Raw genomic sequence first — 18,035 nt, 5'->3', positions numbered from 1 at the left:
TACTGTGCATGCTGACTGCAGGACATTTTCTGTTTATATACATACTGTATTTTACATACATATTCATTGATTGGCCCAAAATAAACTTACATATGATAATCATTTCCCCAAAATCCTTCACATGTGGTCTCTCCCATCTGCATATGCATTCTTTTGTCCTGGTGGTCTCTTTGGTGGTACCTGGTGATCAGCAACCCTAAAGTCATACCTGACTGTCTGGTGAACTGGTAAAAGTTAGTATAACTGGGCTGGCTGATTGCTATCCAGTTTTATTTCCTACAGAATAAGTGTTGGTTGTTCCATAGGCTAGTGGGTTTTGAACAGTAAGCATTGTATTAGTCAACCAGGTGCAAACAATTCTTCATCTGGCAACAAGGCTAGAAACAATTTACAAATTTTTAAAATTCTATGTCATAAACCTTTGATGTAGACAGAATATTCTCAGGTTTTAAATTTACTTGGAATTATTTTAAGCTGATTTCTAAGAATTGCTGAACTCTATGTTCAAAATTTGGGAAAGGCGTGTAAAATAAATAATGTTCTTAAACCTTGAATTGGTTGTCTTGTGGTGTTGTATGTGTCTCTGCCATGAATCACTTGCATTTCAATAACTACCAGTGTGTTGGCTGATTGTAACTGTGCATATTCAGACTTCACAAATGTACTTGTTACAACTTTAATGTTCTCATGACTATTGTTTTAAAGAATATTTATGCTTAACTAGCTGAATTTGCAAAATGAAAATGCCTGAATATTTAATATACTGCTGGTTATTAATTTTAATTAATTAATTCAATCTTATATATTGGTAGGAAAGCACAAAATGAGGAATAGATCCTTTTGCCAAATGGAGTGAAAATGCATGGATTTATTTTAAAAAAAATAAAAATCTCATTATCACTAAAATTCTGCTCTCTTTTTGATTCCAGAATCGAATGGAAGAAAGCAAAGCACTCTTTAGGACAATTATCACATATCCATGGTTCCAGAACTCTTCAGTTATTCTGTTCTTAAATAAAAAAGATCTACTAGAAGAGAAAATCATGTATTCCCATCTAGTTGATTATTTTCCAGAGTATGATGGTAAGTATGACATCAGAGCTTATGCTCTGTTTGCACTGTAGTACTTGCAAATTGTGCTAGCCTTGTCCAAATGCTAGACAGCTAGATTTTTTGGTATATTCCTTAAAAAAAATACTAAAAAATTGTAAAATTTCTTAATCAAATTTTAAGTAATCAAATGTGATTGAATTTTTGTGGAATTTTTAGACAGTTAAGATTTTATTTTATACTGTAATGACTTGTGGGTAGGTTAGCAGAAACTTTACTGGGAAATTGTTGACTTTTAGATGAGTATTGTCATATTAGCATTGTATGATGTTCTGTCATTTTTCATAAGTTAGGGTGAGGGTTTAAATTGAAATACAAGAGTTAAAAAAAAATAGAAATTCCTCAATTGTACATATAGTTATCTATATTTTTGGTGGTTTGAGGTTGGCGTTTATATAAGATTGAATACCTAAGGGGAAGTGTTACAAGCGCTCTGTAAAACTCAGAGAAACAAGCAACCATCCCTTGCACTCTGTTATTGTACCTTTTTAATTTGTGTTTTAATTTTACATTAATTATGTGAAGTTAATGTGTTTGTCCATAAAAAAAACCAATTGTGGGCTGTATAAGTGTTTCTATTAAAGCTGTATTTTCAGGAAGTTCTCATGAGCGGAAAAGCTAAGTATTTTGAGATAACTGAGTGGAGAAGGCCTTGGCAACAGAGAAAAGTGAAACTCATATAATAGGAGGTCTAAAGAACTAAATGTTCCTATGTTTTAAAAAGAAAATCGGTTTTGTCCCATCACGAAGGAATAGCTGATTGGGAAGCTGAGAAAAAGACTAAAACTCTCATGTTCAAATATGGAAAGTAATAATGGGGAAAATGTACTTTTTCTTTTCTGTTAAAGAGGAAGAGAAGGGTAAAAAGTCTGCAAGATAAGATCATATTATTTATGAGTCAGTGTAAATTTAGTTTCATAGTAATGTACAGAAGAGAATTGGCAGTTGAATAGAAATATGCTGGTTCTTTTGAATTTACTTTGTGTAACAAGTTGCCTAGACAACATCCCAAAGATGACTAGACCCTATGGTCTGCTCTGTTACCTCCTCTCAAATGTTGACAAAGCCTGTGTAAAATGCTGTCCAGAAAAAAGACAGAATTCAAAACTTAGTTTGTAGAAACTTTGTTTCTCTTGTCTTTTGCCTTTGGTTAGGGGAAAAAATATTGTGGACTATCAGGGATGTGGGAGAAGACCTGAAAGTCTTTGAGAATCTTTTGTTTCTTAATTCTGCAGATCTTGTAGGACCTAAGTCCAGAGACAAAGTTACAGTTTGATTTGATTACTTCTGGTGGCAAGGTGGAGCTGTGGCTTGCAGAGGTCACCATGTGGTCCCTTCTTCTGTCCCAGTACACTGAGGGTGTGGGAAGTGGGAGATCTGAGGAAGGTATCAGAAGTAGGTATTTTTCAGCTGGATTGCTTCTCTCACCTTCAGAAGGGAGAAAGTAACCTAGGGATGAGAACTGCTGGCCAGCGTGGCACATTGGACAGATAAAATTAAGGAGTTCTGCTGCACAGTGCATTAATAAGAGCTTTGAGAGGGAGGCCAAGCCATGCTCCAAGGTCAGTGTATCACATGAAGACACGCTTTGCTTGCTAGTACTAGACATCTGACTCACAAGCTGGGAGAGGGAGAGAGGGCAAACACAAAAAGAGGCTATAGTTGGGAGGAAAAGAAGATAAAAATATTGATGTAGCACTTAGATAGATCTTCATCTTCATGGTATCATATAGAGCCAGATGCTGATTAGGGAGAATGAAAACTGCTGATCAGGGAGAGCAGCAGGCAGGAAAGCTACTAACTCATATGGTTGTTCTGTTGTTCTTTTCTAAGTCTCTTATTTGGACCAGAACCACTTTGCCATCTAAATTTAAGATTAACTCATTCAGTTTTTTTAAGTTCCTGAGGTCATAAACATACTTTTCTGTGCTTGCACCTCAGTCAGATAAAAGTTTAAATAATGTAAGAGTAGAGGTCTGCAAATTTGGGCATATCTCTGAATAGGCCAGTGAATTTTGGGAAAACATTGTAGCTATTGTGAAACTGTTTAACAAAATTCTAGGAAACCATTTTTAAAACTAAATTTTTTATTTTGAGGAAACTGTTGTCTTTGGAAGCCTAAGAATTTTCTTCACAAATATTCACATTTACAAATGTGAGTATTTGTGAAAAAATACATTGACATTTACAAATATGTGTTATTGTGAGACTTAATATTGCTGCTCTTTGTCTATAGAGTCTGGTGACCAAGCTAAAGGTTAGAGCCAGTTGTGTTTTAGAAGCTGTAGAAGTGTTGGACAGTCCTCTGTGTTGCCTCAGAGAGCTTATTATCTTTTACATTCCTAAATCTCAGAAAATGTATCATCTATGTATGTATGCACATATATGTACATCTCTTTGCACGCATACACCCATATGTTGCCAAAGCTTACTCCCTGTCCAGGTAGATTTGCAGCACACCAAAAGATCTGTGCTTTCTCTTCCCTATATTCTCTTCCTAAATTTTACAGTTGCACAAATTGGAAGTGTTACAAATGTTGAGCTTGAAGTATTAAAAATAAGGTCTGTTAACCAGTTGTTGAAATCTATGGACATGTGCTGGGCACCTGCACAATTATTGATTTTGTAATTACTTTTATAATTACTGAAGGATGCAGCTACACCTAGCAGCTGGGTGCTGGTATTTAAATTGCTGCGTAACAACAAGACTAATGAAGAGAATAGGAGGAGGCAACAGAACAGAAAATGTGTGTTCTGTAGAAACCCACGTTTCAGAAACAGGAGAGCAAAGGAACAATGACTTTTGGTGGCAACAATAGAATAATGGAACAAGATTCGGCAGCATGTGGCTTATGTACTTGCTTCTACACTACTTTTTTGTCTGTGAACATGAATGAAGACTCACTGTTCCAGGCTGAAAGTAATTACCTTCTGTGATCATTTAAGCTGAAAATGTAGTTTAGTTAGATTGACTCTTTCTTTCTGAGAGTTACAATTTTAATTTAGATCTGATAGGATCATTAACGTACATAATTTAGATACCAACTGATTGGTTAGAAGATGAGCCTTTTGCATTCAGCTGGAGAGCAGCTGTGAATTTTATTATCACTTAAAATAAATTAAGTTCTATTGATGATAGTGTCAGACTCAGTTCAGGATATAATTTTACTATGCTGCTTACTAAAATCCATATAAAACTAGTGAATCTTGCAGTGCTAAAATAACTGAAGTATAATTTAAGTGTAGTAAGTTTATACTGAACATTCAGCATTTCTACTAACTTTTTAAATATTTAATGATACAGCTAATTTTTTTTATTTTCATTCTGTGCATTTATGAATCACCTATTTTGAAACAAATGATTTATCTTGGTGAAGAAAGAAGATAGTCAGCAGTGAAAGAGCAGCTCTGATTCGGTGAACTTCTGGAATTTCCTTCCATCTTTATTTTTCATGGTTCCTACCACAAAGAATACAACCAGTATATGATACTATTGATTAGTAAAAGGTTCCCTCCCCATCTTCTCTTATGTAGGGACCACAGATTAAGGCTTCCTTATTTTCTTTTAAAGAGGTGGAAATACGAAATTGACTTTAAGAAAGATGAATTTCTTTCCTTACAGGACCACAGCGAGATGCGCAGGCAGCACGAGAGTTCATCCTGAAGATGTTCGTAGACCTGAATCCAGACAGTGACAAAATTATCTACTCTCACTTCACATGTGCTACAGACACAGAGAACATCCGCTTCGTCTTTGCTGCTGTCAAGGACACAATCCTACAGTTAAACCTGAAGGAGTACAACCTGGTCTAACTGTACCTGGGGGATCCTCTAAAACCAACTTTCCGTGATTGAAGATACACAAGAGGGACTGTATTATAATCTGTGAAAACAATTTGCATAATACTAATTTATTGCTGGCCTGGACTCTGTGAATGTCCACAGAGTTTGTAGTTAATATTATGATTTTATTTAAAGTATATGGAGGAAAAACAAAAGATGCTGAAGTACATTCACAGCACGTTTCCTCATTTTTTTAGGCAAAACCTTGTAACTCAATGTGTTTCAAATTCTCAGTCGTACATTTACAAAGGATGGCAGTTTTTTGCTATTGAAGCAAAATCGAGCTGGTTTCCTCTTTCACTAACCCTTTCTCTCCCTCTCCTTTCCTACTCCCCTTATCTTTTAAAAGGTACAATGGCCTTTTTTTTTCCCCAGTTGCATTCCTGGGTGAAATATTTTTTGTTCAGTGATTTGGTTAGGAAAACACTATCATCACAGTTCAAGTCATCAGTGATTCTAATTTTATAGTACGTACTTTCTTTGAAGGATCAAAAAGTATTGATACTGTGATTTTTAAATTATTTACCTTGGTGTCTTCATTCTGTCTTCACTTCTGAGACTAGAATATTGGGATTGCAAAACAGAACTACAGTTATTTAAAGATAATAAATTTAACCATAGTTTTACAGTTAAGAAAGGTGCACAGAAGACAGTAATGAATTAAGACACAATCTGGGATGTACACGGAATATCTTAGAACTTCTTTTTAATTGCCATGTGCCGTTTTTTTCTGTCTTCTTTTATTTATGAATGCCAAATAGAAAAGTCATAGACACTACATTTTACCCAGTGGCTACAGCCTGAAACAGTGTTTTTCTCTGTTGTGTGGGTTGATTTTTCTTAAGTTAGAGCTTTTTTAAGTGTTCTTTTTCCACAGTAGAAAAATTATTTTTATTACACAAAATTCATGTTGCCAAACCTGGCTTTTTATAAAACCAATGCGCTTGAAACGTAAGATGCAGATTGAAATGCCAAATGGATGGGTTGGGAACCGACCTGATGGAATCAACTGCCAAGTGATTAACACACACAGTTTCAGCTCATATGTTCCCTTTTTTAGAAAGTGTGCCATTTTCTAATGCCAAAATCAACATGTAAGTGAATATGCTATGAGGTGTACCATGCACCCGCATGTAGTCTAGTAAATTAAAGACAGTTTAGATCTCACATTTTGTCAGTTATGACATGAGATTGTTTTCCGTAATAATGTCAAGGCACCTTCAGTTGTATTACAAGAAGTTATTGATGAGAGATCATGTTCAGGAACCTTTTTTTGATAAGGTTGATTGTTAATTGATTCACAGGCATTTGATAGGCTTTCGTGCAAAATAGCCTCTCTCAATGTTCTTTAGAAGAGATTTATAAATGTAAATGAAGCAGTGAAAAAATCATTCTTGAAATTTAAACGTGCAATTTTTTTAACAAAAGTGCAGCACGCATTGATGAGCCTTTTTTCTGCAGCATAGGTTGAAAGGTGTTTTTTGACCAGGTGTATGATTGCTAGCAAGAAAACTCCAAAGTTCAGACATGTAATTGATTGATTATCTATAACGCCAGCTGGCACTAGAGTGCACTTAACACAAAAACGGCTGCCACATAGCAGTGGATGGAAGGTGGAAAAAATGGCTTATTAGTTGATTACCAAAGTTAACAATAAATAGTAATGAGATGTTTTTCATCCTTAACCCTCTCAAATCCAAAAGAACGATAATAAGAACAGTTTTTTTTTTTTGCTCCCTCTTAAAACACCTTGTAATTTAAAACCGGTTGTAGGTATAGTGCAATTATGAATGCTATAATCATTGTACATACATATATATATATATATATATATGGCAGCATCCATATTGGCTTTGTAATCATTAATTTTTGGCAAATTGAATGTGCTGTATTGATATGTATCTATGTAATTGTATTGTATGTCTTATAGCTAATTCACATTTTAAATAATGTTATTTTATTTACTTTTTTAAGAGAGAAGAATGTAAATTTTGTCAGTTTATTTCTGACTAGGGATTTGTTGTTGTTTTTATTTACAAAACAAAATACTATAGTACAGAGCGGTACTAGCATCGTGCTGTATAAAATCATTTGCACATTCCTGAGTAGAAGTAAATTGGAGACACCAAGACAGATGATTCACATTCAAAACAATGCTCAAATCTTGTCAGGGCTCTATACAGCTGTTGAAAACAATCCTATTAGAAGAACTTACGTGATTATATGTCATATTGGAACATAAGCTTTAAATATAAATTTAATTTTTTATTTGACTGATTCGCATTAGGTTACTTTCACTTTTCTAATAGCTTTATTGGAAAAGTAAATTCAGAGATATTTCAAACTGTTGTACGTAAGTTCTAATGCATTTATATTGTCCCCCTAAAAATACCGTGATAAAATGCAAAACATCAGATCAGTCTTTCAGAAACTGTGGAAATCTTAGGTATAAAAACAACAACCAAGAAGTCACCATTCTTAAAAATTTTAAGGAATTAAAGTGTTTTATTTAATGAAGCTAAAGCAGGTAGATCAAGATTATAAAAAGTGACACTGACATTGTGAATAGGGGATCAGAGCAGTGAGTCTTTCTTACATACAGCTTAACAAAATTGGTCCTGATCATGCTATAAATGCAACAGAACTTCTGTTTTCACAGTTCCACTGTTGATAATATCCCTTATTTTAGCCTGGGAATACATTGCCTGCAGTGGATTCAGTGCTATAAATGGAACTGTAGCCAAAAAAATGAAGAAAAAAAAGGAAAAAGAAAAGAAAAAAAGAAAAAAAAAAAAAAGGAGAAAAGGGGGGAGAAAAAAAAGAAAAAAGGCAAAAAACAAAAACCAAACACAACCAAGCAAAAAGCCACACCAGACAGTGGTGTCTTAACAAAAGTTCGGGGTTTTTTAATTTGTTTTGTTGGGGTTTTTTTTTTTCTTACGGGGTATTGGGTGGGGGAGAAGGAAATGTGATTCCAAGTTTTGTATAAAAACAAAACAAAAGTTTACTCATGCTTTATAGTTATATTGTGATTGCAGAAGTTTTCAAGAGTGTGTGCCACTGGGCTATTTTCTGGTATTTTTTAGGTAAGTTGAACCTGTGGCAATGTTTAGATCATTTGAGCATGTTCTGGGAAAAAAATATTCAGCATGCCAAGGCAAGCTTTACATGAATCACCTAACACAGCATTGCAATATTACAGTTTACAAAACATTTTCTTTTTTAATAACACAGCTGTTCCCACTTGTAGTATATTCCATTGTGGTGGTGGTGTTGGTGTTGCTGTTGTTTTAATTGGTGGTTTCTACAATGCCTTATAGTGCTTAAGTCCGGAAGTTTGTGCCTCTAACATGAAGCTGAAGGCAAAAACATCAAAACAGAAACCCTTTTAACTTTGCCAAAATGATGTGTTTTCTTTGAATGTTATAAATGGGGGAGGAGGGAAGGAAAATGTCTTGGGAACCTGTGTATTCTAAATGTTCACTAGCACAAGAAAGCTGTAATATGTGTTTTACAGAAACTTGGAACTTGCCTTTTTCACAAATTAACTGGCGCTGTCCTTACAGATGTAGGATGATGCAGCTATAAGGGCAGTTTACTTTTTATAATTCAGTCTCTTTTGATTGTCAAGGTGTATGGACTACTTTTTAATCATACTGCCACATGATTGTGAATTGCTTTTTAAAGTTTGAAAATGGAGAAGAGACTCTAATGCTGGATAACAGTCAGAATTGACTGCATGATTTGCAAAAACTCTATATGGGGGAAAAGGGCTGCATATAGATATTGCTAGACTCCCAGCCTTGAGTTGTAAGGTGCAGAAGACTTTCAGATTACTCAACCTCATGACCCTTTCCTTGTTAAACATTCTTCCCAAAATAATGAAATATTAGGAGAAAACAAGACATGTTAACCCACATGAAAAAAATAAAATTTAGACATTTAATTTGTTACATGTGCTGCTATTCTTGGAGCTCTGTGCATAGTTACCCTGCAGACTATTACATTAGTGAACTAATGAAGTGTTCACAGCATATTAACAAGGCCTACACGTGACCTACCTCTAGTTAAGAGATCAGTAAAGTAGCTGTGTTTTGGAGAGACTAACATAAGTAATTTAGAAAACTTAAATGTCCTGGTATTTAATTAACCATGGTATTTTAGAAATTGACACTTTGACAAATGTGGTCCTTTTTCTGACATAAACTATAAATTCTAGAATTTAATAGACATTAAACAACTAACGTATTTCTAGCTTGTTAGATTAGTAGAAATCTTGCAAAACAATAGCTTTAGTTTGAGAAGTGGAACTACTGATATTTTCTTTGTTTTACCTTTTGATTATCTATAGCATTTTGAGTTCTATCAGTCAAACAAATTTTTCTATCTAGTCAATACATTGGGGTCACAGTTTATAAGATTAAAGAATTTTACTGTAAGTTTATCTTGAGCTTTCTCACAGTAGTCATGCTGCAAGTAAGAAAGGAATAGAGATTTTGAAAACAGTATCAAAAGATACATCAAGTTTAATGGAAATCACTTGAAGTTTTTTTCTCTCAAAATACAGTTTAAGCTGATTTCCTCATTTACCAGGAAATCCTTATTTGACCAGTTCTGAATATGTTTTTTTTTTCTTTTAAGGAAGGAGCATCAGATGCATTTTTAATCTTAAGAGTATTTAAAGTGTCACTTAAATGCATGTATTGTGTATTGCTTGAGGGACAAGAATAGGGTTTTTGTAAAAACCAATACTGTACAGTTGCAGCCCCTCAAAAATGTTGTTGGTTTAAAATACAGTATTTTTGGCCACATCTTCATACTATGCTATTTTCATTCCTTAAAATTTAGTTTTTCTGGGATATTTGGGCTTATTGTTCTCCCAAAATGCTTCTCATTATGGTAAATGTTAGATTGATGTATTACTCAAAAATTACTTTTTTTTATTATACATGCTCCATCATCATCTAAATATTAAAATTTCTAGAATATTTTTCTTACAGCCAGATGTTCTAAACATTTGGGGTTTGTTACAGTGGAGAAGGTAATTTGACAGTATTAGAAAAGGTTTGAGGTTTCTTTGGCTCATGTACAGTGGAAACTCAGAATCATGGAAGACAAGAAATAAAACTTGTGCCTCAGGAAAAGAAAACTCAGACTTTGCAGCCAGTGAGGCAGGTTTCTTAAGGATTTTTGGATGATTGCAGTACTACACTACTGCAAGAGTAGTGTGTTTTTTAGATCTTTTTGTTCACCTGCATCATGACAGGAGTAACAGAAAGAGGCCTATGTGCTATTTTCAGGAGTTTGACTTACACCTGGTCAAACATCAGTGAATCTTAGATCGTCATTACTGAAGAAACAGTATTTCAGGCAAGTTGCAAAAATTAGCTGGTTCTCTATTAAGTGAAGAAAACAGTTGAGGTAACTTCCCTGGAGAGCAAACAGTTTGCCTAAGCAAGGACAAGAGTGAATGGTTCCTCATTTTTCTTTCCAGTTGCAGAATGTATGGGAGAAGGATCAGTCACTTGCGCAGGATTTATTTTATGTCTATGTCTCAGTGAAGATAATATCAACAAACTACAGTGTCAGTTGTGACCTTTAGATATGTGAAATAGATGTAGAAACTGTATCTGTGTGATAAGTTGTGCATACTTGTGGTTAAAACCTTATGTAAAACCTGTGATCAGCTCACCCAATTACGAAGCACTTTGTCGGATACTATCCCAAACATCTAGGAGTTCCAGAATATTTATAAACTGCTACAAAATACACAATTGCCAGATCCTCAGGAGCAGACTTGGTATCAGTATCTGATACGAAGGCACCAGACCCCCTCTCACAGCTCATTACTAGCAAAAGGAGCTACCCTCCAAGACCTCTGATCCTGGTTTTCATCTGCTTGGAGCTTTCCCTCTTCCTTATGTTTGCCCTGCTGCTTTGTCAATGAACTGGGATGAGAAAAAAAAAAAACAACCTTATTTTTGCTCTTCTTGCTTGGCTGCTTTATTTAGTTTGATTTTCAGAGGTTTCAACCAGTTTGGCTGACAAATGGTCCCAAGAAGTGCTAAGTTGACCAAGTGGAAGAGGTAGAATTGTGTGGCCCAAAGGCTTAGAAATTAGGAAAAAAGGGAGTAACACTTTTCTCCCTGTAAACCTAGTCCTAGTGCTGTAGTTTCTAAACCCTTCATTTTATGCACTTTGTGGGCTATTAGCTATTCTGGCTTGGAAGTGTTGCACTTTTCAGTTTTAAAGGCCTTACTTTAGAAAAAAAAAATTAAATCTTAGAAAAAGGTAAACTCTTGCTCTCCTTTAAGAATCATGAATTTCTGTGAATGCAACTAAATGCAACTGTAGTCAGACTGGTGATTGATGCCAAGAAGTCAAACTTAGTGTTAAGGATAGAAGAATACAAGAATTGGACTTCTATTCATCTCACCAAAAAAAAAAACCCAAAACAAAACCCAAATAAACTGAAACTAGTTCTTTTCCAGTCAGATCTAAAAAGAAAAAGAAAATGTTTTCTATCTTACTTAAAATGCTGTGTTGTAGGGCATCACATTTAAGGTCTAATGTGTCCTTGTCCAAGGCACTTCTTTCTCCATTCACTCGTTTATCACTCTCATTAATTGCTTTCTGCCATCTAAAGAAAATACAGTATTGCTTTGTGTATGTGCACTTTGGAATACTTTCTGATCCTTGTGAATTAAATGTAAGTTGGTCTGGTAAAATTCAACAACTGATGATGTGTAGTACAGCTGAAGAGGAATGCACTTTCTGCTTAGTCTTGTTCCTCCTGTCATTTTGTTCTGATTATTCTTGGTATCTTTCCTTTATCCTGTTTGCCACTGAGAGGAAGTTTCTTGATGTACCCGATTCAATTCTGGTAGTCACTGTAGAGTTGATCATACTGGCTGCATTAGAGACAAATTGAGAATAAGAACAGCTTCAGAAGGTTCCTGTAATCAGGGGGAGATACAATTAGCCTTTTGGATAGGCATTACAGAAAACAAAGCTATAACATTATAGTTGGAATACAATCATTTGAAGGATGTAGTAGGCAAACATGGGCCAAATTTTGCCATTTTAGTATGTCATTTTTTGTCGTCAGTAGAGAGCTGTTTGCTGAGATGTTGCTGAAAATTTGCCTTTTTTCCTGCAGTCCTGTATGAGGTAGTTAATGTAATGATCAGGCTGGCACTCAACTGAAGAAATGCATTAATTCGACAATAAATTCAAATGTATTCTTGCAGAGACTATTGCATAAGATTCCTTTATATTATGCTACCAGAAACAACAAAAAAGATACTTGCATGTGGTAAATATTTAAGATATTGCACTTTTATACATTTATTATAAAGAGGAATCACTCTCTCCCTAAAAATAAAATTCCATTTATGTCACGATGAAGTATCTGGAGTCTCTTAACAACTGTCAGTTACTTGTGCACACAAGTGTGATTATTGTATACTAGAGGTTAATTAATCTTTTGTCACATGCTGCAGAATACTTGGTTTATTTCAAATGCAGATTTTGGAAAGACAGAATCATGTTTTTGTTAGTGTCTTGGTGACTACTTTTCCCAGCACGTTTTTAAGAGAACCCTCACAGTTACTGGGAAGTTACTGATTTATTTTAGCTCAAGAAATTCATTGATTTACAATTCATTATCAAGGTTTTTCTTTAAGTGGTTTAGAGCTTCACTGTTTCATCTCACTTTGCTGAAATTAAGCAACCTGAGTGTAATTGAGAGGCAAAAGGCTAGTTATAAACCTAGTCAAATTTGATACTTCCCTTACATAATAATATTTTAACATATAAATCAATTACATGACTATAATTTAGCTGATGGAGCTATTCCTCTTGAATTGCAGTAGGCTGTGGTGGTACTGAGAAGAAATCAGTTTTCATTATATACATAACCATATTATTCAGATTCTTTATGAGATGTTAGAAGTGTTCAAATAATGTTATGACTAATACATGTAAAAACAACTTAATTGATTTGCGGTATTTAATATGGTCTAGAAGTTGTTGGAATCTCTTGTAAGAAATTATAGAAATGGTGCTACAAGTGGAAGATTTCTGTGGTTATGGATTAAATAATTCTCTTTTTATACATACTCACACTCATACATGCTGATTTTATTTCTGCTAATGCAAAACAAAAGTGACTCCATTGTAGATAACAAAATGTAATCCTCAATTAAAACCAGAAGAGCAAGACATTACATATCTAGAAAGTCTTAACCTGGGCTTAACAGGGCTTAACCTAGATGATGGTGTGCAATGTAAATTAGCCCGACCAATTTCCTAAGCAGAGAAAAGTTTACCTATACTGAGAAACTATTTGTGAATCATTTAGGTGACTTGTTCACTTGATCAAGGTTAGTAGAAAAAAAAAAAAACCACCTGGATTTGAGATACTTTATTAGCATCTCTCTAGGAGACTTCTTTAAACATTTTGCAGTACAAAGCAATGTAGGTTAAAATTCTTTCTCCCTTACTCTGATGTTCAAGAGTTGAGAAATACAGACTCACACTGACAATACATACATTGCAGGACACATAAATGGATGCCTCCAAATAGCAGCAGAGGGGAAGAGTGTAATGCTGCAAGACTTGGAAGGCAAACCTTATGCCTCCATTCATGCAGATGAAAATTATTTTCACAGTTTACCTGCAAAATACACATAATTATTTCATATATCTTCTCAGTAGAAAGTGTTATGGCTTCAGTATCCTAGCACATAGTCTTTTTTAGTTCTAATTTAAGAGTTGTTAATTAGCAACACTTCAGTTGTTTTAATAGAAATAGAAAGGAATGGTTGTCTTACCCTAGGCTACAAAAACAGCTTAATGCCTTTCCTGAACTCTCAATCATTTAATGTCCTGATTTGCTGTCTTAGAGACCCACAGGTGTGATCTTTATTTAGCACAGCAGGCAAAAAACCAGATCCTAACCACAAAAAATTAATGAAGGAGCAGACAAGTTCAGCTGCTGCAGATTCATTTTCTGCAATCTATTCATGCTGGCTTATTTTTTCCTTTCAATAATGCTGTGACCAACACAGCTTAGAAGAAGGAAAATAGTTTCCCTTGTCTGCCTGGAGGTCTTTTGAGTAAAACTTTGATTCCACTAACATCTATGAAAAGGAAATCTGCTTCTCAGAAGAGGCTTCTTTTACAGCTGATTATCTGAAATTTCCAATTAACTTGGTAGTTGAAGGTGTGTAATGACAGAGGTTGAAACATTAAAAGAAAGTGTTTATTTCCATCACTTAGGCTGATAAGGCATTATTTAAAGTGCTTATGGGTACATGGACATTGCTATTCAGTGCACAGTGATCACTTTGACCTGCTTTGTCACCTGTGAACTCAGAGGCCTAAAGAGTGGAAGTTTTAACAGAAAGTCATAGTGTCTGATGTTCCTGTGTTCAAAGCAAGAGCAGAATATGCTGCTGTTTTAATGGAACAGCAATCCTCTACAGTGGAGATACCCATTTTCTTCTTTTTCCCTATCACTATTATATATATAAAAAAAAAAAAAAAAAAAAAAAACAAAAAAAAAAAAACAAAAAAAAAAAAACAAAAAAAAAAAACAAAAAAAAACAAAAACAAAAAAAAAACAAACAAACAAACAAACAAAAAAAAACGAACAAAGAAACCCTCCCCCAAAACAAACAAACAAACAAACAAACAAAAAACACTACCTACCAAAGGAGCTGGGAAGGCTTATGGCAACCTACACAAACATTCCTGACAACCTACACACACATTCCATACAACCGTTTCCAGCCATGTTTTTGAGCCTCCAAATTCCCAGTAGGTTTACAAATATGACTGCTGGCTGTTGGTATTGAGCCTGTAATTGCATCAAGCCTGTAATGTCCGGCAGGATTCAGTATGGGGTATGAAATATGTATGTGTTGTTCTGTAAGAAGATGCCTTTCTGAAGTGGCAGGAGAAGAAGTAGGTAATGACTGATTGCCATTAACCATGTACTGAGATCTTTGGTGAGAACAGGGAAGACACTGGAATGTGAAGCATCCACAGACCAAAGTTACTGGTGCAGGAGGGGTCTTCTTATTGAGGAAAACTATTTTGCTTAGGCCAAAAATACACTGGGAAAACAGCAGCGTGGCATACATCATACCGCTTAATAAAAATTCCTTTGAAAATAAAAATGGTAAAGTGTGAGGCATTTTGCCAAGACGTCAAGGCTGTCATTAAAGAAAACACAAGTTGAGAATGTATCTCTGCATATACTACCTAGCAGTAAATTCAGAAGCTGTGACATTTGGAAAATGACATATATAAATAATGACATATATAAATAATGACATAAAGAATTCAACACTAAGCCAATTGCAGGCCATGCAATTTTACTTCTTTCAACAGAGACAGGTACAAATGCTTTGAAGTATATTTTTCTATTTGTACATGCACGTTTCTATTTGCATAGCAAGCATATCCAGGCATTTTGTGATGTCTGAGTATGCCATAATCTTACAGATGATGCTTATCTATGTAAAGAATTTTCAGAAAGTTACTGTAAAACCATTAAAATTTCAGAGTTGTTAATGAAACTACAAGTTATATTTTATTTGTTTTTGTTTTGGGGTCTTTTGCCTTAAATTAAACAAGTTTATTTTAAAGGTGTTTTCTACAAGAGACGGACTTTTTGATATATTACGTCAAAGCACAGCTATGGTTTTGCTGCTGCCCGAAGGGGATTAGGTTTCACAGACTATAATGATAATGAGGGAATCATGGACGCTGTGGCCAAGAGACCAGAGGTACCTTGTGAGAGCCAGGCGCCTCTCCTGACTCCGCCTCCTTGCCCTCTCCCCAAGGGAACGGGAGGCAAGAGTGAGCCAGAGGCCTCCTGGCCGGGGAGCTGGTGTCAGGCTGAGGAGGAGGGCCAGGAAAGCTTCCCGAGCGGCGCTGCCCGCGGGGAGCGCGGCCGGCCGGAGGCACCGGGGGGATCCGCGGGGCGCTGGCATCGGCGCCGGGATCTCCGCCCCGACCGCCCTCCTGACCTGCCCCACTGCCACCTGCACGGCACCCGCCTCTCCCTGCACGGCCCCCGCCTCTCCCTGCACGGCCCCCGCCTCTCCCTGCACGGCAGCCTCTTGCCCCTCGCACAGCGCCACCAGCCCCATCTCCATCCCAGCCACGCGGCACCGCCGCTGCTCCTCGCTGCCTCCCGTTTCCCTGCTGGCGGCCGTGCAGCATCACCAGCAACTCCCGGCCAGCTCATGTCCCCCACGCACGCACACACACACACACACACCCCGCTGCTCCGCAAAGCTACTCCTGCCCCTGGGCTGCTGCCATCATCCGTCCGCGGCTGTCCCGAGTGGAACATCCACGGCGTCCCCCTTGCTGCGGGACTGCCCTGTGACACAAGGTGATGGCAGGGCTTGGCAGAGGTGTTGGAGGTGCTGGGGTCATCCTATCATCAGTCCAGGAGTGTCCTTTATTTCTCCAGATGGGAATCGTCCCTCTCCTTGCAATAAGCTGGGGCCACTTAGTCGTGCTTACTCAGCCATGACTGCACGGTGGGTAATATCAGCTACCTGCCTATGTACCTGCGTGGGGATGTATGCACGCTTCTGTGTACATGCATGGATGTGTGTATGTATGTATGTAACCCTCTCTTCAGAAAGTTCATACAACTTAGAATCAGGATCACTGAGGTTAGAAAAACCCTTAAGATCATCAAGTCCAGCCAATGAGTCCAACTGCCGTGTTCACCACCAACCCGTGTCCCTAACTGCCACGCCTACTCGGCTTTTAAATTCCTCCAGGGATGGTGACTCAGCCACTTCATGGGGCATCCTGTTCCAGTGCCTGACAACCCTCATAGTGAAGAAGTTCTCCTAATATTCAGTCTTAATCTCCCTTGGCACAGCTCGAGATAATTTCCTCTTGTCCTGTTGCTTATTAAGTAGGAGAAGAGACTGACCCCACCTCACTAACAGCCTTCTGTCAGGCAGCTGGAGAGAGGGATAAGTCTCCCCTGAGCCTCCTCTTCTCCAGACCGAACAATCCCAATACCTAGTATTTATTACTGGTGAGAAAGGAGAGTTACCTGATACTTTGAAAATGCCAGTTTGGAAAAAATTTAGATGAGGTATGGAATAAAAAGCACAGTTCTGCAAAGAAAAACCACAACTTTTAAGACGTTCACTCAATTAATAATGAAGACTCAGAAATAAGATACTGCTGTGTGTTCATTTTTACTCAGTAGCAAAGGGAAGTGAAAGGCAGTACAACACACAGAAAAAAAAATCTAGTCATAAGTCATCAGAATTCAAGGGTAAGAGATACAAAAACTGTTAAAGGGAAGTTTAAATACCAAAGAATGAGGTAGCACTAAAAAGATGGATACTTTTAAGTATATTAGAATAATATTAGCAATGTCATAGGTCCTACTTGGTTTTACCCAAATGGTAAATTATATTATTATTATTATTATTACTATTATTATTATTTTAGTATTATTAGTAGTAAATAAGTGTGAAGAAATTAGGAAGGAGGCGTACCAGATGCCTGTGTCTGGTATATATCTGAGAGGAACACAGCAAGGTGCTGTTGAGTGAGTTGAATTAAATGCTTTCATTAGTTACTAAGAATAATTGTGAAAAATACTGAGTAGAAATTAACAGGTCCAGATAACCTGCAGCCAAAAATTCCAGATATTTCTTATTTCATTTAATGTAAAATTTTAATAAATTGATAACGCCAAGAGAAACACCAGAAGAGTGGAACAATGATGCTGTTGTGCTACAGTGAGATGTAGTTTAACTAATTAAATACTGCCAACAGTGACCACAAGTAAACACTCTGATAAAGTTTTTAAAAAATTTGCCTAAATGTTACTGAATGCTTTATGATAAACTGAACAACAGTGATTATACTCAAGCTTCCAGTTCCAGCTCTGCCATACTTGTGATGTGATCCAGTGGTATTGCTCTTCTACCTTCTATTTACAGTCAGTGGACCACAGGGAGTAAAACCAGTCCATCCAAACAGACTTGATGAAGTTTAGACTAGTAAAAAAAGAAAAAAAAAAAAAA

The 18,035-nt window shown here is 36.4% G+C and overlaps 1 protein-coding gene across 1 annotated transcript in view; it reads left to right on the top strand.

Annotated features, from left to right (window-relative positions):
* Positions 1-13,073, top strand: part of LOC310922770 (guanine nucleotide-binding protein G(q) subunit alpha-like) — a 114,000-nt gene extending 100,927 nt beyond the window's left edge. The window contains exons 6-7 of the mRNA XM_083883573.1: positions 930-1,083; positions 4,733-13,073. Of these exons, the coding sequence (XP_083739699.1) occupies positions 930-1,083; positions 4,733-4,923 (345 nt within the window). The 3' untranslated portion in view covers positions 4,924-13,073. The remainder of the gene's footprint in view (positions 1-929; positions 1,084-4,732) is intronic.
* Positions 13,074-18,035: the final 4,962 nt, after the last annotated feature.

The sequence above is a fragment of the Zosterops lateralis genome, assembly GCF_965231275.1.
Source record: "Zosterops lateralis genome assembly, chromosome: Z".
Classification (NCBI taxonomy): domain Eukaryota; kingdom Metazoa; phylum Chordata; class Aves; order Passeriformes; family Zosteropidae; genus Zosterops; species Zosterops lateralis.
The sequence above is the reverse complement of the archived record's forward strand: the minus strand, read 5'-3'. Positions and strand labels throughout refer to the sequence as shown.